General features: G+C 43.2%; 1 protein-coding gene and 1 long non-coding RNA gene across 6 annotated transcripts; one reads left to right on the top strand and one right to left on the bottom strand.

The window, feature by feature from the left end:
* Nucleotides 1–370: 370 nt before the first annotated feature.
* Nucleotides 371–14145, bottom strand: LOC135298681 (coiled-coil domain-containing protein 81-like). Of its 2 annotated transcripts, none has more exons than XM_064416503.1 (11): nucleotides 13823–14145; nucleotides 12245–12306; nucleotides 11940–12093; nucleotides 11302–11558; nucleotides 10901–10986; nucleotides 10440–10534; nucleotides 9910–10015; nucleotides 9072–9180; nucleotides 8785–8916; nucleotides 8319–8461; nucleotides 371–410 (listed from the first exon to the last, which is right to left on the bottom strand). In XM_064416503.1, exons 1-11 carry the CDS (start codon nucleotides 13893–13895, stop codon nucleotides 386–388), a joined length of 1242 nt encoding a protein of 413 aa, XP_064272573.1. In that variant the 5' UTR covers nucleotides 13896–14145; the 3' UTR covers nucleotides 371–385. The 2 variants fall into 2 exon arrangements, with proteins under 2 accessions (XP_064272573.1, XP_064272572.1); XM_064416502.1 differs by lacking the exon at nucleotides 371–410 and adding an exon at nucleotides 7943–8162.
* Nucleotides 14146–14172: 27 nt separating this feature from the next.
* On the top strand, nucleotides 14173–27298 carry LOC135298683 (uncharacterized). Of its 4 annotated transcripts, XR_010360726.1 has the most exons (6): nucleotides 14173–14303; nucleotides 15251–15317; nucleotides 16495–16606; nucleotides 17572–17666; nucleotides 20757–24579; nucleotides 24669–27298. It is a non-coding gene; the product is annotated as an uncharacterized LOC135298683 (long non-coding RNA). The 4 variants fall into 4 exon arrangements; XR_010360725.1 differs by having other exon boundaries at nucleotides 20757–27298; XR_010360727.1 differs by lacking the exons at nucleotides 20757–24579; nucleotides 24669–27298 and adding an exon at nucleotides 18322–19930.
* The last annotated feature ends 331 nt before the right edge of the window (nucleotides 27299–27629 follow it).

Genomic DNA, 27629 nt, shown 5'->3' on the forward strand with positions numbered 1-27629 from the left:
CCACACAACACCTCTCCTCTTTTCTTGAACAAAAATATACTATTTTCTTCCACAGTCTGAAAATGACCTTTCATTTCAACAGCTCTGTGGACTCCACTATTTGCCGAAACAAACAATTTCTTCCTGGCACAATAGCAACTATTTTAATATTCTCTTCAGACTTTCTCTTCCTTGCAATCCTAATAAATGCATTCAGGTTTACAATGAAGAGAGATCCTACCAGACAAATGGCAGCAAGGTTACAAGCACGAGCTGATGACCTTCTGAAAGCTTGTTTTCCAGAGCTGCCTGATGGGGTGAACATTCCAGTGATGTTATTCATTGAAACAGGAACTCCAAATATTCCCCTTTTCGAGCAAAGTCATTTTACCTTGACAACATATCATCACCGGCTCTCTTCTGTACATCTCCTAGGACAGGAAAGAAAGGTGAACAATTTATCACCCATGAATCCATGATTTTAATGCAGATATTAACTGAAATTCAATTTTTATTGAACACATTTTGAATATTATATACACATTCATATGCAGTAGCTTTAAGGCACAAAGGCTAAATGTATCTGTCATCTGATCTGAACAGGGATAGAGATATAGCATTTTTAAGTACAGTATAAAACACTGGTGACTTGTACTTCACAATTTCCTGATTTCTCTAAAACCTTTAAGCCATTTAACCATTAGAAAGCAAGCAGCTTAACAGGATTTCCAGTTTTACGATTCATTTGACTTCAGCTTGCAAGAGTTAAAAAAGTGTCAGGTCACCCAGGCTCAGTTATTCTGAATACCAAACCTGTAATGATTTCTCTGTTTTCTTTCCAGGAAGATCATTTATAAGTTGTATTACACCCCACAGAGCTGTACACAAAGGCGTGCTTCCATGTCCTAATCTCCTTCTTTTAGCAGAGAGATTTCACCTCTAAGATACTCCCTGTGTGACAGAGAGGGGCCCAACACTATGTCCCACACTGAGAAAGCTGAGGCCATCTCTTCAGATGAATGTGGGGATTTCATTTGGGTAATACTGCAACCCAAACTCAAAAGCTACCTCATGAAAATTGTTGTCTTTCTCTTTTCTGCCTGAAAAGCAGACAGGGTCAGTCCTTACCTTACATCCTGAAAGGGCACTTTCAATTTGCTGGGAAAGAGTAAGAAATTCAGCTTGCTTCAGCAGAGAGAATTACAGGGTACAATCCCAAGAAAATTAATAACACACCAGGGCTACGGAAATAAGGTCACAGTGTCTTTGGCAGGTTTTTGAATAGGACACTCACAGTCAGTCTAGATTCTTGTGCTAATACCCTCTTTGAAGGTACACTTTTTTCCACTGCAGTTAGTTAAAGTAGGTAAGAGAGGTGTGGAGAGCAAGCCTCATGTTTCTTTACCCACTTTAAGGTAGAGGAGTTTGGTTTTATAGCGTTCTTTTGATACAGTTCCTTCCAGAACCTTGAAGGAATCTCAGTCTCGAGCTGAGTCGGAGTTTGGTCCCTTGCTGAGGTGACCTGCTCTGGGGCAGAGCTGTCCAACAGTAGGGCAAGGATGGGGGCACAGAGAGGCTTCCTTGAGCAAGGGGAACATCAATTCCAGACCAGCCCACCCAGTGAGGAAATGTGCACCATGTACCCTTCCTGTGGTCAATGCCTGCACCCAGAGAGAGCTGTAGAGGAGAGTGGCTACAGAGCAGACCTCACTGAGACCCTTTTCCTGGGGCAGGGACAGGCAGCAAACCTGCCTGCAATGTTGGGCCCAGGTGGAGAACCTGCAGGTGGCTGAGCTGCAGGAGGCAGTGAGAAGGCAGTGGAACCTCAGGGAGACTGAGAAAGAATTGGATGGTTCAAAGCACAGTCTGCAGCTGGACCTACAGCCAAACAGGCACAAACTCCTCCCAAGCACATATAGAAGGGGTGGGAGGGAATAATGCAGAATGGAAGTCTGCAACAGCAAGATGCTCACAAGTCCAGAGCACCTCTCTGATGAAGTCAGTTCGAGAGTTGTGGGTTTTCAGCTGGAGAAGAGAAGGCTCTGGGGAAATCTTAGAGCACCTTCCAGTACCCAAAGGGGCTACAAGAGCTGGAAGGACTTTTTGCAAGGGCATGCAGTGGCAGGACAAGAGGGAATGGCTTTAAACTGGAAGAAGGTATGTTAAGATTAATTATCAGGAAGAAATTCTTCACTGTGAGGTTGGTGAGACCCTTAACAGGTTGCCCAGAAAAGCTGTGGATGCCCCATGTCTGGAAGTATTCAAGGACATGTTCAATAGGGCTCTGGGAAACCTGGTCTAGTGCAAATTGTCTGCCCATGGCAGTGGGCTGGAACTACAAGATATTTAGGGCCCCTTCCAACCCAAACCATTCTACCATGTGATCCTGTGGTTACAGAAGCAGTATCTCCATCTACAGAGATGTGCGTGGTTTTCTATAGCTCTTCACTAAGTACCTCAGCTACCACCCAAATGAGCTGCCAAGTTTATCCTGCAACTTATGGGACTATAAAATAACAGAACAACAGGACACTGACCTACTTTCTCAAGATTATCCCAAAGGTTTTAGAGACTCATTCCATATTCAGGCAGGTCTGTACTTGTGTATCTCCTGTTACATTCTGGTAAGTAACTGTACACATTCTAAATGGTGCCTTACAATAGCATGCATTCGTTATTAGTATTTTTCTCAAAAAGAACATTTTTTCCCCCTGCAGTGTTAAAATAGTCTTTGTTGCCATCTTTTAAACTAACCAGCTGCTTCCTGCCAAGATCTACAGCTCAGCCGTTACCACTATAAAGGTATTTCTTCAAAACATTAAAATTTATTGTAGCTTTATTTGTTGACCCAGCTGTAATCTTAAAACTACCTTTGTCAGTGTACACTGCCCCTACCAATGTGCTGTTCTCACTGCATCAGTTCTAAACAATGCTGTAGCTTTGCCTGCAGTTACACTTTGTATAAAGGAGCCTGTAACTGGGAAATGGGAATGAATTATATCCCGGCAATTCCAACAATGCAGAGAAACTCCTGAGATCGAAAATGTCAGAAAGTTCAGTGTCAGTTTTTCAGAGGGTAAAACAGAACAGGAAGTTAGCAAAAAAAAAAATCCTGAAAAGTAAGCAATAGGGCACACATGCACAGATGTTTGTCAAGCAAACAGGATTAGGAGAGGTGCCTTAGAGCTGAACTCTTTCCATCCAGATATATTCTTCAAATCACAATCACTAAAAGATGCTTAGACTTATAAGTCCACTAATATTTTTAAAAGGTAGCTTTCTTCCTCTGTTAAAGATAAGAGGATTTAGTTGTCCAAAACAGCACCACTTAAGACACTTATCTGCATATGACTGAGAATCACCCTTTATAAAACAAACCTTTAACTTCAAAATCAAACTAGAGGTATGTAGTTGAGTTCCAAGCAAGCAACTCTTGCCAAGGGGGTGTCAGATTAGAATGCTGTGCAGTGTATTTGACAGAAAAGCTACTGTAGTAATAAGAAACAAACGTAAGATTTGGTAGTGGAAGAATTCAAACACTGCCAAAAGAATCACACAATAAGTGCTCTCTGTAACAGCTTTTGGGAATCTTACTAATTTATACCTATACTCTTGCATTTATGACCAGGCACCTGATTGTTTCAGGAGCTCCTCAAATTTAGATTTAAGAGATATTCTTAGGATACTCTTTACAAAAAACAAATATGTATTTTAAAGGAGTGGGGAAATAACAAAAGATGTGAGAAAAAAAAACCCCATCACCCTCAAATGCTTGGCACAATAGGGCTGTAATCATACAGCACAACTTCTCTAATCTGCGTGATTAGGACATTTTTACAGATCCAAGTAGTCTTTCATTTATAACTCGAGGGCTGTCTACATCACACTTAATGCCCTTTTCCACTTGTCCTGCACCCACCAAACTTCTGAACTATAATACAGGCACACCTCACTGGTGTGAACCTATCTAAATTACCGGGATTTGTCATTCTGATGCATATTTCGTTTTGGAGTGCATCTGTATTAGGCAAATGCATTTATATTGATGCAAATGTCTTAGAGGAGACACACTACAAACTGAAAGGAAGATATAAACATTGCAATGAGTAGAACAACAAAACATCTAAAAGTGGGGCATTAAATATAAGAGGAGTGAAACCAGAAGTCAAATTAGCTCAAGGGTTTAACTACACCCCTAGAATGAAGTGTTAGTCATTCTAAGAAATACAAAGCAGACTCTGACAAGTCTAATTAACGAATTAACAAATAGAATTCCACCAGAATTCATTTACAATAGACCTTCAAACCATTCCTACTCATCAGGCTCAAAATTGTTTTGCTGGGGCTCTCAGGGGCTATTGAGGTTAAATAGCAGCTGTTTTGTCCAGCCCATCTCACATCATATCAGAATCCCTGGAAGCTTTGCACTGCATGCTAGCATCCCCCTCACCCCACCCCACCCCACCAAAAGGTAAACTGATACATAATATCCAAGTGAAAAAATCAGTTCACATTGCTGTTTAACAAACTTTTGAACCTAATAAAGCAGGTTTCAGGTTTTACCTTTCACTCCTTATCTTGCCCAGGCACGCCTCAGGGAAGCGCAACCTTTGCACAGTCACAAATTCCCATATCTGTAACTCCCAAAACAGAGGTCTGTAAGGAAGGCGGATTCATTTTTAGGTTTCCATGCACCTATCAAATATTTTCTGAGCCCTGTAAAGAGTGCTAAAGTAAGACAGGTCATCTAAAGTTTATTAAAGCATCTGTGCCTTGCAGCATGGAGTTCACATATTGTGAATGCAACATTACTCAGCCAATTTAACAAGATTAGCCAGCCTGCTTTTTCCACTTTCTGTCATTTCTTCATCCATAACAAGCCAGCTTGTAGCTAAGGGCAGCCAAGCTCTTTTAAGGCTTTATTCTTTCACAGCTAGAAAAGTACAGCATTTACAATTGGGAGCTATCATGTCAGAAGAACAGTAGCAGTAGCTTCTCATAGGTCATTCAAAGTGTGCTACACAAACCAAAAACAGGAAAATAGAAGAGAGACTAGAAAGAAAGCACACTAATTAACAGTTCTAAATTTTAGTTAAACTCTACTCAACCTTCTGCTTCTCAGATCCAGCTAGACAGCTAATAAGCCTCATGGAATCCTGGCTCTTAATTAACACACAATTATTTCCCCAGAAGGATTAGAAGTTTCACCAGTTGTTCAAGAAGTCAGTTTTTACAGCTCCGGTTAGATTACTGTCTATGTTTAGGAGCAAGGGTTACTGTTCCACATTCTATTGGACATGGACTATCTTTTTTTTTTTTAAATGCAATCACATCTTGAAAGAATTCCTGCCTTTGCACTGTACAAGGCTTCTGTCCATGTGAGCATGTAATATTCTCAGGCAATAATTCAGTCACTTGACATGAAAAGCCAACAGCCAATAATGTAAGCATGCTAATTATACATTAGCTGTTTGAAAGCAGAATAATACGTGAGCACGCACCTTTCTGAAAGGACAGCCCAACATTTTATAGGCCAAGGTCTGAGACACTGTGATCCCTAGCTGATCATCAGAAGCAAAACTAGCTTCACCAGCAGCTTGCTACACTAACTTCCATCAAAGTGAGCAATGTACCTTCCCAAGGCATTCTCCAGAGGCTATTAGTCCTTCTTGGACTTCTGGCTAAACACACAGCTCATTTTAAAGCCCTGCCTCAGTTTTGTGGGAGCAGGTGTCACTTTTAAACCACAGTGCTGAAGTATTTGCCCTTAATAGGACAGTCAATCATCAGATCTTTATCTTACTTTAAATCATCCACAGCATACTCAAACAAAAGCTGGCTATGATACTCTTATGTTCCTAAAGATTTCTTTTTCAAGGTACAAGAATGAAAATAACTCTAAATACACTAGCTTTCTTCTGCTCCTTCTGGCTGCTCCTCTGTGCTGAAAATTAATACATATCACATATACACAATACATATCAACATATCACTTGAGGAATTTGGGTGCACTATGCTAAAAAGGTTTAGAAAACTGACAAATCTGGCCATCTTTACACTTTAAAACTCTGCAAACCACACTTACTGATGGCAGCAGGCAAATGGCCAGCCCTTACACCTCGTCCATCACTTTAGCAGAACACAAACCTGTTAGTCTTTCACACTATTGTAAACCAGCTGTGACTGGCACACAAAACTACATAGCTGATGGAGGTTCATGAATGGAATCCGGCCTGACTGAAGTCTCCTCAGCCAGGAAAGACAGGTCTGAGGAAATGCTGCTGCTAGTACTCTTTTACAGGTCTTCTTCCCACCCTGGTGGCTTGGGGAAGGGCAGGAAGACACCTCCATCCAGTGATAGTACATCCTGCCTGGGGGCCAAGACTCCTCTGCAAGGCAAAGGAAAATGCCCCCCAGTCCCGCTGCTTCACTTCTGAGTTTCTGTTTGCTGAAGCAGTGAAAGAATCGTGTTTCCTGGGCTGTCACGGTCCACTCCTGCTAGCTACAGACCCTTGCCCACACGATAATTCATAGACGATGGTAAAAGATTGAGAAGTGCTCTCCTCCACGTGGGAAACATTTATTCCAAGACACACATCAGGCAGGCAAACCCATGGGAGGAAAAGAGAGCGTTGCCTGGTAGCAGGGAGCTTTTATACCCCGGGATGGGGACAGAGGGAGAGGTCCACAGCCAATGGGACACCAGTGAGGAGTGGCGAGGGGAGGGGTAACCCAGGGGAGAGACCACCAGGTGGTACCGGGACAGGTGAGGGAAAGGCCGTGTGATGGGGAAAAGGGGTAACAAACCACATGATATAACATAAGCTATACAGTGCAATACAAAACTATTCTGCGCAAATTCCCAATCACCTAGTGCAAGAGAACAATTAAATTGGTGCACCACAACCAAGCAGTTCACCTCTGCCCAATATCTCCTGCTTCCCTCAGCCGCTCCACAGAAATGGTGCCCCAGGTAATTAAAAAAAAGGAAAAATTACACACATAACCAATTAATCACCTAAGTTTGCAATCAAAATGCAATGTGACTTCAAACACCTAAGCCTGCCTCCACAACCCTGTGTCACCTCTGTCCCTGTCAAGCCAGCTGCTAATACCACCAGAGATGGCTGGCTACAGACCAGCTACTGTGGATATGCTGCCAGACAGCAGCAGAGTCAGGAAATTATGTTTTGGGAGGCCTGGGAATCTGGAGAGGAAGCCAAAAAGGTTTTTTGTCTGTTCAGTACCTGGATAAGTCCTGTAATAAAGCCCACAGAGTGAAGATCTGCCTCTAAAACTGCCACCCTGGCTCCTGCTCCCAAGAGACCCGCAAATGTGCTGAGGCTGCACTCAATCTCACTAGCTATGGCATTAAGGAAGATGATGATATTCAGCAGTAGCAGTCCCAATAGAGACCCCAGAGTCTGACAGGGTCTGGCACAGTTGCATATGCTGCTGCTAGTGCTCTTTTATGTTTCCAGGTTGCGGCTTTCTTGTTCATGCTGTAGTTTACCTTGCCAAAAAAAGGAGTTTCCCACTTTCAAAAGTTTCTCTCTTCCTGAAATGAATAAGCTTTCTCCCCAAGAAGGCCACTGAATGGCTCCTGAGTGTCAGCCACGGACTCAACTAAGCAGTGCCTTCAATGAAGCATATTTGTCTGTGCAAGTGTAGCTCTTCAAGGAACATGTTTGCTTTTGCCAGATCAAACCTGCCCTGACAGTCCCATGACCAGCCACAGGCCTCTGGTTATCCCTACAGAGCGGTGTTTGGATGCAGAGAAGCTGTTCTCTGCAGTCCCCGTGCCCTTTACCCTGGAAAGGACACCGCTTTTTCAGTCCCATGGCCTGTCACGACTGCTTGGCAGGGCCAGGTCCCTCCAGCCCATTTGCTCTTTGACCACGGGTCTGCAAGGCGCTCTCCCAGCCCCTTGGCCGCAAAGAAAGGCAATGAAGGCATCAGCATGGTCACTCCAGTGGAGCTCAGGTACCAGCAACCTTTATTTGGCACATTCTCCTCAGCTGAGGCAGTCCTTGCCCCTGCCACCCGTTCCTGGCAGCTCTCCTGCTGGAAAGGATGAATGCTAAGACAACAATCTCTGCAGGGCTGCTTGCAGCTTCCTGGCAGGGCTGGCAGTCGCTGGGCCTTCTCCTCAGTGATCCAACACGCCCGTCTGCACACCCTTGCTGAAGGAAACAGAAGGAAGGGCCTCAGTTCTGTGGCTGGGCAGAAGGGCTCCCAGTGCCCCAAGCCTGGGTCAGGCTGGCGGTCACTGGCGGTGCTGCCGAGGCAATGCCGCTGCTCTAGAGGGCCTGCTGTGGGCCCTGCTCCACCTCACTTACTCTTCCAGAACTTTCCTGGAGAGCTGGGACTCTGCCTGCCGCTCCGAGGCGCTCTGCCCCATCTCCTTCAGCTTCTCGGCGTAGGCCTTTCTCAAGATGTGGGAAGGGCGATAGGGATCCTCAAACACGTAGGGGCAGGAGGTCTGCAAAGGCAGAGGAGGCTCTCCTAAAGCACAGCCACCGATAGCTGGGGATCTTTTCAAAGCTTCAGCCAAAGTCTGTGCCTTGCAAGGCCTGGCTCAGGGCTCACAGGCACAGAGCAAACAGCCTGTTCCACAGCCAGCTGCACGCTCCAGCCCGGAGCCTCAGGGATGCTTCCTCTGCAGGGCAGTAGGCAGACAGAGAACCCCTGTCCCACCCCCAGCCACGGCACCACTGCTGTGCTAGGACACCTTCCCTGCTCCCCTGCCACCGAGCAGAAAGGCAAAATGTCCTTTTCCTGGGGGCTGTGTGGGGCATGCCATACCTGTCCTCGCTCAGTGACTGCTCGGTTGCCAAAGTATTTGCGATACACATCTGCTTCCACCTCATGGCGCTTGGATGCCAGCAGCAGCTGGAGCTCTCTTTCTTCCTTCTCAGTGTAGAGGGGGTGCCTCCCCTGAAGGCCATGCACAGACCACACATGCAGCGTTAGCCACCTTGAGCTTGGGCAGGGCAGGAGGATGGGACCATGTGCAGCTCTTGCTGCCTTTCCTGCCCTGGCCCAGATCCAAGCTGTGACACAGGACTGGCAGAACCCAAGGATGTACCTACCGCTTCTGAGGGTTGGGTTGTACTTGCAGAGACCTTCAACCCCTGCTGATCTGGAGGCGTGGGGTGCTTCAGCATCATATGGGTCTTCTCGTGGATTACGGGCAGGTACCTAAAAAGGATAGCCAGCAGTCTGAGCGTGTGGGAGCCGGGTGTCCAGTTCTGGCTTCTCAGTTTAGGAAGGACATTGAGATGCTTGAGCGCATCCAGAAGAGGCTGGTGAGGGGCTTGGAACACAAGCCCTGTGAGGAATGGCTGAGGGAGCTGGGGTTGTTTAGCCTAGAGAAAATGAGATTCAGAGGTGACATTATCACTCTACAACTTCCTGAAGGGTAGTTGTAGTCAGGTGGGGGTTGGTCTCTCTCCAAGCAGCAGCTGACAGAACGAGAGGACACAGGATTAAGCTGCATCAAGGGAAATATAGGTTAGATATTAGGAAAAAGTTTTTCATGCAAAGGGTGATAAAAGAAAGTACTGGAATGGTCTGCCCAGGGAGCTGGTGCAGTCACCATCCCTGGTTGTGTTTAAAAAAGACTGGATGTGGCACTAAGTGCCATGGTTTAGTTGAGGTGTCAGGGAACAGGTTGGACTTAATGATCTTGAAGGTCTCTTCCAACCTTGTGATTCTGTGAGTCTGAGTGTGAGCTTGTATCTGTGGGATGGCAGCCTGTCCTCTGGCACCACCCAGCAGTTCAGTAGGCAGACCACGTGTCCAGCAGGACAGTTTGTCCAGGGATGTTTGGCATCAGCACATGCACCCCAGACAAGGGAAGCATCACCCATTATCACATGTGATCATGAGGGTGTGCCCTCAGCCACAACACTCCCCTACAAAGCTCACCCGCCATGGCCAATTTCCTTGTCTCTGGTGTGATCCATTTCCATCGACTGCTGACTGGCCTGAGAAACCCTCCGCCGGGCCAGGAACACTGGATCCAGTACACTTACTGCAAGCAAGAGGCAAGAGAAGAGCACACAATCTTTGAGATCATGTGGGACAGCATGGGTGGCAGAGCTGCACAGTCATGCTACACAAGGCTCACTGACTATCTTTGCCACACCTAGGAGTCACAGTTCCAGGCAGGCCCTTTTCTTTTGTCCACACCTGGATTCCCACCAAGTCATCCACCACCCCTGGGCATGGTTTTTCTCATCTTCCTCTTATGCCCTGCCAGCAGAAGGGACCCACCAGTGGGATGAACTGGGAGGTACTGAGGAATCCCACGGGCCCGCTGGAGAAATTGGGTTGTAGGGGGTCCCCACAGCTCAAAATCTCTTCCAGAAAAGGTTTCCCCACAGTGACCTCAGACCTTTTGCCCTCATGAGTACAAGAGCACACGCAGCCCCTGCCAGCACTCAGCTGGGACATACCTCTGCGACAACCCCCACCCCAAGGCGCCGACTCTCTTCTGGGCTTCAGGGAAACCAGCCGGGCCAATGGCTGGTGCGGGGTCTCCGCTACAAAACTGGAAACAAGAAGGCACCGGCTGGGTAAAGCTGGGGTAGCATGCTTTCTCGGAGGCTGACACACATCTCTGGGGGACACTGCCTAGTCCTTGGCGGACGGAATGTCCTCCAAGGACTATACATGCTGTCCTTGCTGCCTGCACAGACCCTCTTGCCTCTCTTGGGGCACATTGAAAGCAGAATGGCCACTTCATCTGCAATCTCCAAAGCAGGGGGGAATGAGCAGTGGAGAGGGAAGCTCTCCTGTGAAGCGGCTGCTCTTGCCCAAGTTTGGCTGGAAAGGAGCCTCGGCAGGAAGGTACACCCAAAACAGTGGCTGAGCAGGTGCTCGACAAACTGAGGGCTGTAGCAGCCATCCTGCTCACCTTGGCAGCGTGACAACCTCATCTTGACTGACCCGACTAAACTTGTTTTGGCCCGGAAAGGCAACAGTGCTCATCATGTTGGGATCCTGGAAGGGAACAGCAGAATATCAGCAGAAATCCAGAACATGTGCTGGTTGCTCAGAATGATGGCAAACCACTGGAATGCTCGAAGACACAAAGGCTGCCTCTCAGAAAGCCTCACACACCTTCTCCCTTGATGTCATTAGCCCCTCCCTCAGAGGGGCTGAGGGCACTCCTGAGACTTGGACTAGCACTTTGGGATTGTGCCTAGGCTGGGTGGCGAGGCAGGTGACAACAGCCCGGACAAGGCAGATGGAACATTTTGACAGCACACTGCCACAAAGCCACAAGGAGGAATCCCACAGAAATGACAAGCTCACCTCGAGAAGAGCTTTCAGCATGTTTCCTGTTGAATCCATCTCCAGTAGGCAGTTATCAAAGAAGGTCATGCTGACTACTTTTTTTCGCACAGCAAGGATACCAATGCTCCTGAACGTGAATTCCACCTCTTTGTTGTCTCGCAGGGCTCCAGCAAAGTAAAGCAGGGTCTCCTGTACACACTGCTCCACAATTTCGTGGCGAAAGTGGGTGTTTGCAGCGATCTCTTCAAAGTCTGGCTGAACAACAGGTATCTCATCTAGTGAAGAAGCATAAAGTAACAGTGCCTCTCTGACCACAGTTCAGCCAGCTCAGAAACTAGAGGTCATGAGCACCCAGCTCTCAGGCAACACTGCCTGACAGTGCGCCCCTTTCAGCTTCATCCACCTCTCCAGAATGGACACAGTGGACAGGAAAGGCCAGGCAAAGCTCTGCCTCCTGCTGTGAGCAACCAGATAGAGCACAGGGGAGCTAAGCAGATAGGGCTGGCTCCTCAGGGAGGAGCAGGGTGCTGGATTACCACATCTGTGCCCACAGTCAGAACTTTGCAGATTGAAAGAGTCTTTGTTTGCTATATTAGAGATGTTGGCACTAAGCTAAAATGTAAGGCCTGTGTAAGGAAAGGACCACATCTTCTTACCAGGAATTTTGATCTCATCACTCTCAAGGTTGTAAAACAGCTTCAGAGTCTTGCTCAGAATGAACATAGGTCTCTCAACAGGCAAAACCTTGCCCTCTGCCACATTGGCATGTACTGGGATAACCACAAAACTCCCAATTCCAATCTCAACTGCCTAAAAACACAAGCAAGAAGACATGTTGGAAAGGCTGCCCAAAGGTAAGGAGGCTGCCAGATGACTTGCATGACCCTGGGGATGGCACTTTGAGCCTTGCTCCGGAGCCCCAGAGGGGCAGGATGAGGCACCTGCAGGAGGCAAGACTCACCTTCTTCTTCAAGAGCTGTCTGTAGATCTGCCTAGACATTCCAGACCAGACTTTGCAGATTTCTGGAAAGCAAATGAAAGCCATACCATGCTTTGAAGTCAGCACAGGGCACCATCCCCCATGCCCCTACCCACGCAGGTGACAGTGGAGTGCTCTCAAGTTCTCCCTCCTCCTGAATAAGCATTCTCACTGACTGGGGCTGCCCAGCTGTGTTCCAGACTACCCCCAGGCTCAAAGCCTGCCCTATGTCCAAGACAGGCCTGGAGAGGAAAAGCAGGCTGTATTTGCAAAGGTGATTTCCACTTTAAGACACTTCCAGTGCCTGGAGGCCTGGGCTGCTGTAGATGGATATAATGTGTGTGTCTGAAACCCATAGCCGGATGGCTGTGGAGCTAACCAAGGGTTGTTGGTATTAACACTCAGCAGGAAAGGACAAAAGGAGAAAGGAGCCATGGGGAAGTAGAGTAGCTCTTTTCTGGGACAGACATCCTTGTTCTAAGTCCTGAAGATAAGCACAACTCAGTATAGCACAAGAGCAGGAAAGAGGCCAAGAAATGGGCATGGACTATCTGGGGAATCAAGACCACAAAAGACCCCCAAAGCTCTCTAACCTGTTTCCCAAAAGGTGTGAAAGAACAGACTGCAAATGTTCTTTCAACTAATGTGTGTAGAAAGCAAGAAACCTATCTATAAAAAGGTACTCCTAACCAAGCCTGGTCAGAACCCCCAGGACCCTGGACTTATATCCATGTGCTTATATAGCGGTAAGTCAGAGACTAACACAGAAATTTCCACGCCAACTGTGCAATTTTTTAAATGCAACTTGGTGAGTTTTTTGTGGACCCTCTGATTTTTGTTGTTCACTACTGTTGCCTGATATTATAAAAGAAAAACCCTTGCAACACTGTTAAAATAGTAAAATAAAAAGCAAGCCTTTATTTGGAAGTTTCCAGGTGTTCCGGTGTCAAGGACACACATGGCATCAGATTTCTACCATTTTATAAGTTTAGCAAATTATCATATCTAACAAACTTTGTCCAATTAGAAGAGCAGTTGGTTATGTAATTTTTCCTTGGATACTGCCCCATCAGAGTTGGTCCAGGGCTTCTTTGCTCCACTTCTTGTTGTGTCTTCTCAGATTCTGATTGGAAAACAAAATGTACTTCTAGGTTCTCTTCTTGATAAGACGACTAAACAGTATTTCAGGAATCTGTTATATGGTTAATTTATTACTCTAAAATCTAAAAGAAAGGGTAGGAAAAACACTGGGAGCTATACAACTATGTAATAGTAATCTATAGACCTATGAATATATGAAAAATACATAAAAAGCAAGTGATCTTTAGGCATCGCTAGCATCTATGAATCTTGCGTGTTCCCTTCCCCTTAAGTGTGGGACATCCACAGCTACCAGAGGCACCTTCGAGTTCCAAGTCCCAACAAAGCAGGGCTCTCCTTGCAGCAGTCTGTACTCTCCAGAAGGGTCCCACCTATGGCCCCAGCCTTGGGCTTTCCGCAGCTTGTCTCCATGTGATCCTGGCACTGCCAGTGCTCCTGCAAGGGACCCTGGGGCCTTACCTATGGTGCTGAGCTCCTTGAGGGTTGGGAGGTCCTCTGGCTCCACAGCGTTATAAAGTAGATACTTCTGCATCTTTGCCCCACTGGGCAAGCTGTTCTTTTCCTGCTACAAAAACTCTGCTCCTCTCCTCCCCCTCAGCACTTCTCAGGCAGTGTCCCCAATGCTCTGCCACAGTGTCCTTTTACCTCCTGGCAGCAGGACAGGCCCTGCACGGCAGAATGACGGTGACAGCAGTCCTGGTGTCACCCAGGCCTCTCTAGAGACAGTGGTCCAGGGACACTCTATGGAGCAGGAGCTGTCGCTGTGGGTGTCCCGCTGTGACATCATGCCATGGGACACAGGCCTGCATGGAACCTGCCACCACAGAGCCTCACCCACATTCAGCATTAGCAGGGCAGCCCCACTGGGCACCCCAGGCTGCTGTACTGATGGTCCTACCTGCACATTTCAACTCATCCTCCCTGGATGGCTACACAGAAGGTGCTGGAATTAGTGCTGAAAGGCTTTGAGCACTCAGAATAGGGCTGGAGAGGTCTACCTCAGGCCACAAGAGAAATTAACCCTGCTTAAAGGACAACATTCATCCCTTCCTATTTCCTAGGGCCACTGGGATGTACCTCTTTCAATACACCAGGATCCACAAAGGACTGCAACTGCACATAGGCTGCTGCAAAGACACTGTGTGCCTTGCAGCTGCATCCTACAATGCACAGTCACCCTCCTAGAAGACTCCCTTGGTTTGACTAGTGGCTTCCTAAACTTCCCACTGAATTTGCAGAGATTCTTTGCACCTGGCTATATGCACCCCAGTTAAGCTTCCCAGACAGGGACTGATAACCATCTGCAGGCGATGTAGGAAATCACCTTCTCTGAGACAGGAATTTTGTCTGGCCATCATTGTAATTTTCTCCTACTCACTCTAGTGACATTATCCCAACTCACTGTTCAGGTAAACAAGGCAGAGCTGAAACCCTGGTGGACCATTTTCATCTAGCCATAAGAACATTTGTCCCCACATTGTTTCCTACATGAAAGCTGAGTGCCAGCCTCCTTCATGGCTCAGGTGATTGCCCACACACTGATTCTGCTCCAACACTGGCCAGACACAAAAATAAATGAAAACCCATGTGTGGGCATATATAACTCAGACACTGAGTATGGTATACCAGGTTTGAAGGAACGTGGGCATTGTGGCTGTTGTTGTCAGGTAGAATGTAAATAGCTACCATGAGCTGATGGCTACTCCTGATTTATTTCTTTTAATATAGACAAACTAACCTTAACTTCTTGTTCTTTATTTTTAAACTTTGACCAGTTCCTTTATTTAATGATACATTACTTTAAAATACTGTGCATGAAAACTTCTCAAGTTTCCATAACACCTTGAGGGCTCCTTCTCATTAACATTTCTTAAACTTTCCATAAAGGTGTGATTTATGGCGTTATTTGACAACTGCTCATTGGACAGATCTTGAATTTACTGAGACAATCTCTGTGAGTAAATGTTATTCATGTATATTAGTGGTTTCCAAGTCAGGCAATTAACTTACAAATATTTGCAGGCTCCCTCTTATTTTTTTTTTTTTTTTCACAACATAGTCAGACACAGTATTAATATCCAGTACTGAGTCTAATAAAATTTCCATTGCCTTCTGGGGTTAATAATGAACACAGCAGGGACAAAATCAGTATCACTGTATTAACTACCATTAAATAAGGTATCTAAGCATTAGCATCATAGCAAGTGAAAAGTTTAGTGTATATAAAAAATTTGTATTTGTCTATTTAGGTTATTCAAATTCTAACTATAACATTAAAACTTGGATTTTTAAATTAGCGACGTGCAAACACATTGTGCATGGTCAATTAAACTAAACTCCACTATTTCACATGACTGCAGGAACTATGAAAACCAGAACTAAACTTTGTTACAGTCAGTTTCAAACAGGTATTTTAGAGGAGTTTTTTTTCTTAATGAAAATAGTTGTCTGAATCAATTGATTTTAAGTATTAAATTCTCTGAAGCATTTGATCCTACAGAGTATATCCATGTAATTAAAATACTTAGAGTCATCAAACCTGAGGCATGTATTATGTCTGGTCTAGCACCTGGAAGTCTGTGGTAGAGGACTCAAGGCCTGTTCCCCACTTGATTTAATGTTTGTGTGGACAAGTGGGTTCCACATAACCTGTCAAGCCAGTAAAGAGAGGAGAACACAAACCACCTAAGTCTGAAGTCACCTCTGTACATAATAAAATGATGGCACAATAACATTTGGAAAGCTGGAAGGAAAAAGAAAATGTCTTAGAAGGACATCAGTAAAACAGAAGGGAGAAGACAAGGAGTCACAGGTCCCCACGTGCTCAGAGCAGTGAACTCACCTGAGCACTCCCATAATCCCATCTGAATTATGCTGGGAAAAAGGAAAAAGGACACTGTTAATGCCTCTTGCAGTCTTCTCCTACTATGGATTCTGGATATAAATAAAACCACGATTCCATAGGTTGGGCAGGGTAAACACAACCCAAACTTAGATGATGCCTGTGCATGGGTTTTCCCTGTACTCTTCTCTGTTAGAAGATTGATGGGAGGAGAGGCTCCATGTGAGCACTGATTAACTTTAAAATGTAGAAGTCTGCATGGTTCTGGTCTAAGAAATTTTATTTGTAGATGACTCCTACTTGGGAAGATCCACTACCTGCTCATACTGCTGCAACAGCCTGCATCCAGTCGGTTCTAAGAGTAATCCTGCTGCTCCCAATGTGAACCACACAGTGACACCGTAATTAATATTAGTTGGCTTTATTAGCAGTTTGGGCTAGTAACTCAATGGGCTTAGAAAGTGTGGCCTCTTAAGGCAGGCCTCTTCAGAAAAAACAGGTGAGACAGCAGAGAAATACAATGAGACTATGTTTGCAGCTTCAGAATATAATATAATAAAAAGCTGTGTTATACAGATTGGAAGTACAGGTGAAATACACAGAGCAATAAAATAAAGTGTCCAAGGACTAAATCTAACCATCCTGTATGCTAAACATATTCTAACATACACAATTAAAATGAAATAGTTTCATAAGCATTTCAATTTATCTTCTCAAACAAATGAGAACAAAATTAGTTTTAAATGTGTCAGAAGCAATTTTTTTCCTCCTTCAGACTGAAACAGGGCAGGGGACTTTTTGAACAAAGGCACTTACAGCAAGTATCTGTAAGCATTTGAGTTTCTCATTTCCACCTTTATTTTTCTCCTCCTTCCTCAAAGCAATTAAAATCTTCCTTTTGCTGGAAGGCCTGTGGGGAATAGTCACTGAGAGACAATGAGGTCCTGAGGTGAACCAGCTTCCCCTGGGTCTTTGGTCAGCATCTTCTCCATGGTGGTGCTGTGCTTCTGGTAAACCTTTTTTGGTTTCAGCAAGCACTGCTGGCACATAGAAATGCTGTTTCCATTGCTCAAAAGACTGAAGGCAGCAAGTGACAGAGTGAGAGGACACAGTATTAAGCTGCATCAAGGGAAGTATAGGTTGGATATTAGGAAAAAAGTTTTTTACAGAAAGGGTGGTAAAGTACTTGAATGATCTGCCTGGGGAGGTGGTGGAGTCACCATCCCTGATGTATTTAAAAAGAGATTAGATGTGGCACTCAGTGCCATGGTCTAGTTGAGGTAGTTTTAGGGCATGGGTTGGACTCAATAACCTTAAAGCTCTCTTCCAACCTTGTGATTCTGTGTGATTCTGTGTGGGAATCCAGGTTTGTGCTTCTGTCCAAGGGCTGACTCACTCCACTCACTTCCACCCTGACTGACCTAGCCTCATTTCGTCTGGAAGAGTCAAGCTGCACTTTAGGTAAGTGCAGCTAAATTGGGGAGATGATAACTCTATTTCTGCATGTCCACTCAATTAATCTGTTCCTGGACTGTCAGTGATAATAATTCTCCAAGAATTACCGATTAAGTCATACACTTAAAATTATTTTCTAAAGCCTCCTATTGTCATCTGAGAACTTTGATGTGGACTCTTGCTATTACAGATCATTACTGTTCAGCATCATCACATCCAAAATATGGATTTTGGTTTTGCTTGTTCATTCACAGGACTATAAATGTAGCAAAGGAATTACTACTTCATATTCTAGTTCTTATTTGCTAGAACTTTCCTTATATAATTTTTCCTCTGAGACTTTTGCAAACTTCTGTTTATTTATTCTTTTATGGTATTTTCGGCAATTTTCCCCCATTTTCATTATTACTACTGAAACTATTCATTGTCTTTCCCTTTCCATTTTGCAAAAGACCTGAAATTCCCTCCCCCCATCCCCCAAACTATTTAAAGGCTTTCACTTCTTGTTTGTATCAGATGAGCTAAAGCTCTAGTTTTTTGTTTTGCTAAATCCTAATTAAACTTCTGGCCCACATACAAATGATGTCTATTACCTCTGTGGCAGCTTTTTTCTTTTGACTAATCTAGAAACACTAATTTTCCTATATATTTTGTACTAAAGGAAATTGTCTTGAGAGATGAGAAACTTTGCTCTTCAAACACTAAATCAGTGAATGCCATGCAGAGATATAATCTGTTTCATACAGCCTTCCCAGCATCAATCCCAGATGAGGAGTTTTCTGCTGTCTACCAATCAGAAGACTATTTAAGACTATTTGACCAAGATAGGATATATATATTCAGATTAAAAAATAAATAAGTTAATAGACAAAAAAAACCCCAAACAAACAAACAAAAAAACCCCAACAAAAACAAACAAAAAACCCCCAAAACAAAAGCAAAAAAAACAAGGGGAAAATTAATCCTGATGTAAAATCAGCTAGTTAAACTGTATTCTTGCTGTACAGCCACCATAGGAAAATCCCTGCAGTTTCCAGATGTTTATTACAGGATATGCCTGGATAAATCTTCTTTCGTAAAAGCTCTTTGACACAAAGACATTAAACTTTAAGTACCTTAACACAATAGTGAACCTTTAAAAAGGGATTTACTTTAACTTTTTATATACAAAAACAGCTGGAAAGGGAACAGAATGACAAAGAAGTAAAACAATACTTACAGACAATGACTTAGTAAATCTCCACCTTCTTCTCCTTTAGGCACAAAAGAGAATTCCATCAGCACCATTTACACAATAGTCCTATTAAGCTTAACATTTTCTAAAGGACTAAGGGCTTGATCAAAAGAACACTGAAATCATTGGAAATCTTGCTATTTTACTTGAACAACTTTGGATCGGGTCCATACTGACTCCATAAGAGTTACTACTTATAAGAACTCAGATTAAATCTGGAGGAAAATAACTCTCATTATAACCTCCATAAAAATACGATAAAAAGGAACACATGCTTGCTTTCTATTTACTTTAATTCCCATATATTTTAAAAAAGGACATTTTCAGCATTTTGCTCCACAGTATAATCAAATTAATTTTGTTTGAGGAAGTGAAATGAAGATCAAACAAGGCATAGAAGTTGTTTCCAATTCTGAGATTTATCATTATTCACAGTGAAAATAACTAGTATTTTACTCCTCAGTTTCATGCTGAAACAAAAAATATTTGCCAAAAATTGGCGTGATAATGGGGCACACTTTTTCTTTCCAGAAAATGTTCTCTGTATTGCCAGTTCTAGAGTCCCGGTTCTGCATTTTGTCCATGTCCCAGTTACCTACGGGCTTTTCATCATCACTTCACGTGTTCACAAAATGCAAGATCAGACTTCTGTAACACAGAGTTTTACTCCCACGTGTACACATTTGTGTGTGTGTTCATGTGCCTATAATATAGGCCAGAAAAGGAATATAGCAGCAAACATTATAAAGAAGAAACTTCATTCCAGAATATTTTAACTAAAATGTATGCTGGTTGGCTACTGATAATTCCTAATTTCAGGCAAGGCTTCTGTTGTTTTGCCATAAGTGACAGAGAAAATACATTTTTTTGTCCCTGCATGAGAAAAATGAAAAAAAAAAAACCCAAAACCAAAAAGTCATGATCAAAGAACAGCTGTCAACTGGCTGACAAACACACACAGATTTGTAGGACAAATGAAACTATGGCTATAAGGAGGAGCTCATCATACCCCCAAAAAATCAAAAAAAAAAACCAAAACAAACTGTGTCAAAAACTCCAGTGGGACAAGAACAGATACCAAAGTCTCAATGCTTTTATAGCCAAAAAGGTTAAACCACTTCATATATATATATATATATATACACATATATATATATATATATTTTTTTTTTTACCACTCTCATAGACTGAAAGCTATTATTGCTTAATGCCACACTTGGCAACCAAATGGTACAAAGGAAACCTCTATTCTAATTTCACGAGTATTTCAATAAACTTATGCTAGGCTTTTTAGATTGCTAAGATATGATTAGCATCTTCTGTACATGGATAGATAGCATGTCTATGATCTATCTCATCACCCAGCAATAACAAACTGGACAAGCTGCATCAGGTTCCAGATTATCAGACAGCCCCAGTCTTAGCAGATTAGACAAATCAAGCAATATGGAACATGTACTGATTTCTTCCACCTCAGCACAGATGGCAGCTACAATCCAGTATACAGGGGACAAGAAGTGCAACTGCCACTACAAAATTAATTTCTCTCTGTATTCTGAAGACATTTGAAGAAGCCAAATGTGCTTATACCAGGCTGTATTTTGGCATGGCCACTGCATTTTTGATGCAGCACTGGAAGCTCTAACACTGCATTTTTCATACTGCCAAACCACACCAAGTTACTACAAAAATCTCTCAAACTTTTGCTGTTAGGATGCCCAAAGCACACATTTCTGCTTCTATCCCATTTCAGTAGGGAGGCTTAAAGAGAAACCTCAGAGCAGGCTCATGTGCAATAATGAAGTCCAATTCCTATATGGAATCTTTTTTCTTATGGCCTTATTTCACTTTTTTTTCCACAGGGGAGAAATATTATGCCCATTATACACATATAACGACTGAGGCAGTTCTTCCAAGTCACCACCACTAGCAAAGCAAGAGCACAATCCTGTCTTCTAACATTGGTACTACATCAAATGACAATTTCTGCCATTTCCTAAAAGCACATAAGCTCTGGAAACTATTTTATTACAGCAATCACCTCTAGAAATTTGCAGTATCACTTTATCACCCAGAAAGCTCATTTTGGGAGGAAAAAAATATGCAGTTATATACATTTTTTCCTAGCCCCATTTTTTGTGATTTCTCAGATCAGAGTGCCAATCAAGTATTATTCTCCTTCTTCCTGCTGAGACCACAACACAAGGTGGTTATTTATTACCTGCTGAAAATTCTAAAAAGGGGCACTAAAATTTACAGTTTTATATAGTACAGCTCTATAGATAAAGGACTTCTGATGATGCTATAATTTTCTGAATTCTGGTCAAGGATTTTCAGTTAATATTCTTCAATACTACCCTGTAAACCCATATAGCTACATTGTTAAATCAATGTATACAATTATCATTTGGATTTTCTATCTCGACTTGCAATAAGAACTGCATTTCCGAAGCTATTTATCAGCACCTTGATCATGCCATAAAGATGATTTCTTCCTTCCTAATCGTGTTTTTGTTCCTTTCTGTGCTGAGCAAAATACAGCAAAGGGTCAAATGTCTATATGCTTTCTTTCCAGCAAATTGAATACTATAACCTAATTTCCTGGTTCTTGAAAAGTACACAGTGGTGGAAACTGGGGGACACAATGCTCCCCAGGTCCCTACTGTAATGCCCAGCATTACAGCAGCAAGGGAGAGCTGCAGACAACTTCCTAATACATCCTTCCAGGAGAAGCTTTTCCAATTAAAGCCAGCAGTAGAGCCCAACCAGTAAAAGCTGTAAGTTCTTCCAAAATATTCCCACTCTGCTCTTGACACTGCCTTTTACAGGAAGAAATGATCCTCTTTCACCAAGTTTCCACCAATTACAGGCAAATCTAAAAAGCACTGAAAGCCAGCAAATGCTTTTCAGACCTTAGAAAATCCAAGCCTTCCTACAACATTTCTGACATCTTCCCACTCTACCCTAAATCACATTTACATGGCTCATTCTTCTATTTAACACTTCCCACAACTTGAGTCCTTCCTGTCTTCACTTCCTTTTCCCTCCCTTTCCTGCAAACCTCATTACTTTCGTGCTTAGCTCACAGAGTTTTCACAACGCCCATGCGATATTTTTTCCCCAACTGATCACTTCTTGAAGTCAGCTCTCAGCCTTCTGGAGACAGACGCTCCCCTCCTGACTGCACAGCAGGGCAGATTACCACAGGACAGCATGCTGCACCTCTGATTTCTTTTGTAATAAGCACAGCTCCTCTTTCTGCGTGGGCATCACAAGGCTTGTTTGCAATCCAGCTGCTGCCTCCCACAGCTGCAGGATTTGCCGGACCATTCCCTCTTAAGCAGCAGCTGCTGCAGCTTTCCGTGAGCTCAAAAAGCTGCTCTTGGGGAAATGATGCTCTCCCTCCCCGCGGCAGCCCTGCCCGGCACCGCTCCTTGGCAGCCAGGAGGAGCAGCCGCGATCCGGCTCTGTGCTGAGCAGGGTGACCCTCCCAGTCATGGGGGTAACATTTTGCTGTCTCGAGTGGCCTCTCCCGAGAGCTCAGAAGCGCATTGAAAAGACTCTCGCCAGAGGGAGGATCGGGTTTGTGCTGGCCATTGCTCCCGCTGAACTTGGTTGCAGCTACATTCCCCTTTCCCCCGACTTGCACATCTTGCAGAACTATCTTTCCTCTCCAAGCTCGACATCAAGGTTCATGTAATTGCATGTAAGCATATGCACATGATTGTATATGCTTGTGTTACTCCAAAAAGATTTGCATAGCAAAGCCTGCAAAATGAGAAAACACCAGTATTAAAGGAAGCAGGTGTGTTTCAGCAGCTTGTTGTGGGCATGTGAGGAGACAGTCACATGTGCCTGCAGACTTCACCAGAGCATATTGTGCCAACCCTCCACTTCCTCTAAAATCAAAATCACCTCCGGAGCTCTTCTCACCATGCCCGAGTTCTTCCCAAGTATTCCTCCATTCATGACAAAATATATTTGGCAACTGTGGAAACCCAGGGCACCGGGAATATTTCTTTGTCTGCTCTGGGGTGCCCTGACCCCCAGGGGAGCACTGACTTTGACCCTCATTCATGGAGAAAGTTTCCTAGACTTCAAGATAGACTGGAATCCACAAAGGTGTGAAATAGATTATAGAGAGTAGTGTAGGTGTATCACTTGGTGAGAAATTTAGGTTTTGGGATTTTTAGTATGTTGTGGATGGAAGCAAGATGGAGGGCACAGGGTGTCATCCTGGGTTTCTTCTTCAGGCTTCCTACTTCTTCATGGGTTTGGGTGGCATTGTGTAATTGGGCAGAATAGTCTGCACCATGGGCTCTTTGGGATCAGTTATCGGGTTAAAAGGGAAAATAATCTAGGTGTTAGTTCTTAATTGATTAGTTTGGTCTTAAAAGACCTTGTAACAAGAGATTGTTAGCCATTTTGTGCCTTGCTGCCAAACTCATGGTTGTGAGACTGTTTTACTGATAAGAAATAATAAACACCTGAGTCCAAACATGAAACTACCTTCTAAAGTGCCTTCAATCCAGACCCAGAGAAACCGATAGACAACACTGTTACAACCTTTCTCAAAACCAAGGAAACGGGGCATGTGTTACACATGGTAACACACAAATTAAGCACAGGGCATTCAACATCCTCAGCTGCAGGATCTTTCTTTTCCTTCCTTCTGCACTGGATACTGGTCCAGAAGCCAGAGTGCTGCAGTTATGAACCAGCTCTGGTTCAGCACCACTGCTCATGGTGTGCACTGACCAAACAACAGAAGATTTCTTGGGAAAGATCTTGTCCCAGAATACAAGCTTTTGAGTGCCTCATTCCAACGCACAAAGTGCATGATTGACAGGCAGCAAAGAGGGACCTTTTAGTAACAGATCACCGTGATTTACATGCTCACTAGAAGCAACAACATGAGGAACTTTGAAATCCAACATTTCCCGAGTCTGCTTATGCAACTTGCATACTTTGCTAATCATGTCTCCAAAGTTTTGCTGAGCGAAGTGTATTGTCCCTGTGCCCTGTAGCTGTGAGATCCTGCTGAGCAGAGCAACCTTGCAGCTCCGTGAGGCAGCAGCAGCCAGGCTGGCTCAGCCTCTGGAGATCCCACTGCTGCACAGACTTCTGATGAGGGAGACAATCTTCTGGTTTGATTTTTAATTGAAAAACTGTAATTGTAGCAACATCAGGCCCCAACTTGCATAATGAATAGAGTGTGGACCACTGAAATCTATAGCACAGACTACTCCTACTTCACCTAATTAAGTAACATCTCACAGTTAGGAGCTTTTCCATATGCATATGTAAAGCCTGCTAATGAAAAGGGAAAGGAAACGAACTTGTGTTGTTGTTAGGCTGCAGGAACTTAGGAAGCTGCTGAAAAGTCTGGTAGGGCATTTAGCTTTGTGGTTATAGCCTGATTGGTTTTGCTTTTAAGCCTAAATTGTGGGGGGGTTTGTTTGTTTGGTTTGTCAAAACAGTTTGAGTTTTTTGTTTTGTTTTGGTTTTGTTTAATTTTCCTCTCTTACCATTTGTTTTGCTGCAGTTATACTTTTATAGGAAATTCCCTATCCTTTAGTAATTTTGATCACCTTTTTCTGCTATTCTATGTTGTTCTATAGTGATGTTTTTCCTTTTCCACTTTCTCCTGCATCCTTACCACCACTGAGAGTAGCAAGTGTATGGGTAAGTGTGCACATGCTTCAGATTTACATCCAGCTCTGCAGAACCCTGGAAATAATTATTCTGAGAAAAATTCTGTTCATCCTCCACAGCAATTGTGTGGAACACAGGAACTTGCCCAGTTTCTGTCACACAGTCCAGCCACTAAGCAGTTATGAGAGGAGGTGTCTAGCACAGGTTTTTCAAAGACCATAAATTTCTGAGAGTGTGGAAGTGTTTCAAGGAACAGCTTCTGTGGAAGAAGTTTTGAGGACTTATCCCTTTGGTGTCTCTTCCTGAGAATGGCAACAAGTACTCCTGAGACCTCCATCTGCTAAAGTCACTATTCCAAAATGTGGAGGTGGTAAGATTTTGAATTGAGTATTGCAATATTTTTAGCATAGACAAAAAAAAAAATTGTGATCATTGCCTCATAAGAGACTAAACTGCTTTCCAAGTAGAACTTCTTCAGTACTGAAATTGAGGTGGATAAAACTGTGGAAAAGTTTTCCCTAGACAGATACAATTTTAGGAGAAAAAGTGAGCACCTGAGCATATGATCTTACCAAGGGAAGATTCAAAAATTACAGTCTTGAATATTGGTAGTGCAAGTAGCTCCACCTAGGATAGGTACAAAAATACAGATGGGCACATTCTTCCTAAGTGACTACATAATTATAACATCGCTTTTGTCATCTTGTTTCTTTTCCTTCCTAGTTGGTGCTATTGTTATCTGCTGCATAGTTGGCACGATGACTCAGATGATAGAATTATGCTGGAAATAATATATACGTGGAACACTGAGGCCCAAGAATGCAAATTCTTCTGGGCAAACAATCTAGAGTTTAGGGCTTTTTTGTATTTATTCTGTCAAGCACTAGAGTGTTATGTCTAAGAATAGAAGTTTTGTATTTGAACTACTTAAACTACTTCAAGAATAGAAGTTTTGTATTTGAACTACTGCTTTTAAGCTGAACCTCAAAACAAATTGTGCTTTAGTTCAAGGTTTGAACTTGCTGTTGAAAAGAAAATCAACAGTGCAATTTTCTTTATCATGAGCAACTACATCTACCTATGGCTTTGAGTGTATTATAAGAAGCTTAACAGAGTCTCAAACAACTGGAGTTTTCCACTGTAGTTTTTGTCCTCATTTGCTCTGGTAATCATTCAAGCTTAGCAACATTGGTTGAATTCAGATACAGGTCAACTGTATTCTGATGAAGTTCAAGGAAATGGGTGCAGCTGATTGAGCAATACCATAAAAAATTATAGAGAAAAAAATATGATGCCTCTCCTGATCAATGCAATCATATTTTGCTTTTCATCTGATTCAGTACCAGGTTTCTATATATGGATTAAACTATCTTTCTAAAAGTTATAGTAATTTGCCTTATTGGAAAGTCTTTTGTTGAGAAATATTCTCTGTGATGCTAGATACATATGTCACCTCTTTTCTGCAAGTAAACAGATAAAATTCAGTATTTTTGACTAATCACCTTGTATAAAGTAATTTTCATTTGTTTATAATGTACCTGCAGCATGACAATAAAATTGGAGTTAAAAATCGCCAAATTTGTGACTATTACATTAATAGTAATGGAACATGAGACAGGCTTATAGGAATCAGGCCAATTGTTAGTGTAAAGCCATGCATACAGAAACAACTGTTTTGAAGTGACCAGGACCTTGCTATCAGTCCTGACTGATAGGAAATGCTCAGAGCTTAACTGTGGAAAAAATAGTTATATTCTATTTATTTCAATGCAGACTTGAATCAGCTAAAATCACAAGTCATTGAAACAGGCTGGCATTTTTTTTTCTTTTTGTGATAAACATTATGATAGACTCTGAAAGCTAGAGAAGGCAGGATAATAGCAGCAGGCTGTACCAATCTACTGTTTCGCACTGAACAGCTCCTTGCTGCTTGAGTAGTCTCCCTGAAATGTGTATTGAATGTTAGGGGGCACTCAAAGAAAAGGAAGCAGAAACTGGCCTTAAGAAACTCCTGTAGGATGCATTCACTGTCATTCTGTTCTAGACTGCTGGCACCTTCTGGAGAGGCTCCATCATATCTGATGACTGGTGGAGTACAGAGCATGTAATGAAGTCATATTTGATCATCACTTATTAAAACAGCTGTCTGAGGTCATAAATACAACGAGCTGTTTTCATCACCAGGAGCACTCCCAGAAGTGTGAAGGTGATGATTAACATTGCATCTCTAGTTCTGCTTATATCTTCAACCTTGTGGCAGATGCTTGTCTCTGGGGTTGTTTAAAAGCCATCAGAAAATGTCTTAATCACTCATGACCCCTGCAAGAACTTTGGTGGCTTCCACATCGATCTGACATAAGGAGTGCTCCTGAGGCAAACGTGAAGACAGGCTTTTTTTATTGATTAGCCAGATTGTCTAGCCTTCCTGTTTTGTCTCCTCATTGGCAATTAAGAGAGAAATCCATTGAGGGAGTGGTGGCAGTGAACCTTCCCCTCTGATACTTTAACCAGGACTCTTAGTTAATTTGAGAAATTGTTCTGTATCGACCTCACTTTGAAGCAGGATTTCATCCTATGGCCCCATCAGTAATACATATACATCTTCCTCTTAGGAAGCAGGCTTCTTCTAACTCTAGCATCTTTTGTTTCTTATTTACAATCCAAATCCTATCATTGATTCCAGTAATCTTTCCTGCACCATGAGCTGTCATTTCCTTGAGGGGAAACCTGGGTGGGTTTGGTGTTTTTTGTGGCTTTTTTTTTTTGTGTGTGTGTGGGTTTTTTTTGTTGTTGTTGTTGTTGTTGGTTTTTTGTGGTTTTTTTTTTTTTTTTAACCAAGATCATTCATATTAAAAATAACCATCTAGGACCTTTGAGGGACAAAGGAGGCCAATTCTTGATGTGTTTTTAACATCCAGATAGTAAAGAGGCCACAGTGTTTCCCAGCCTGAAACTAAGACTGAACCCAAACATGCATTTTGGTGACTTAACTAAACTATGGGGATTAGCTTTCTACTACCTAAAATACCATTGTGCAGGTTAGGATGGTGATTGTTTATTCCAGAACACAGCATTTGGAT

Source organism: Passer domesticus, chromosome 4, assembly GCF_036417665.1.
Source record: "Passer domesticus isolate bPasDom1 chromosome 4, bPasDom1.hap1, whole genome shotgun sequence".
Taxonomy (NCBI): domain Eukaryota; kingdom Metazoa; phylum Chordata; class Aves; order Passeriformes; family Passeridae; genus Passer; species Passer domesticus.

Coding starts and splice junctions, on each gene's coding strand:
- LOC135298681 (XM_064416502.1), bottom strand. CDS start 13,895: ATGCAGAAGTATCTACTTTATAACGCTGTGGAGCCAGAGGACCTCCCA. Junction 12,094..12,244: donor GACAGCTCTTGAAGAAGAAG/GTGAGTCTTGCC, acceptor TTGTGTTTTTAG/GCAGTTGAGATTGGAATTGG. Junction 10,987..11,301: donor TGCTGAAAGCTCTTCTCGAG/GTGAGCTTGTCA, acceptor GTTCCCTTCCAG/GATCCCAACATGATGAGCAC.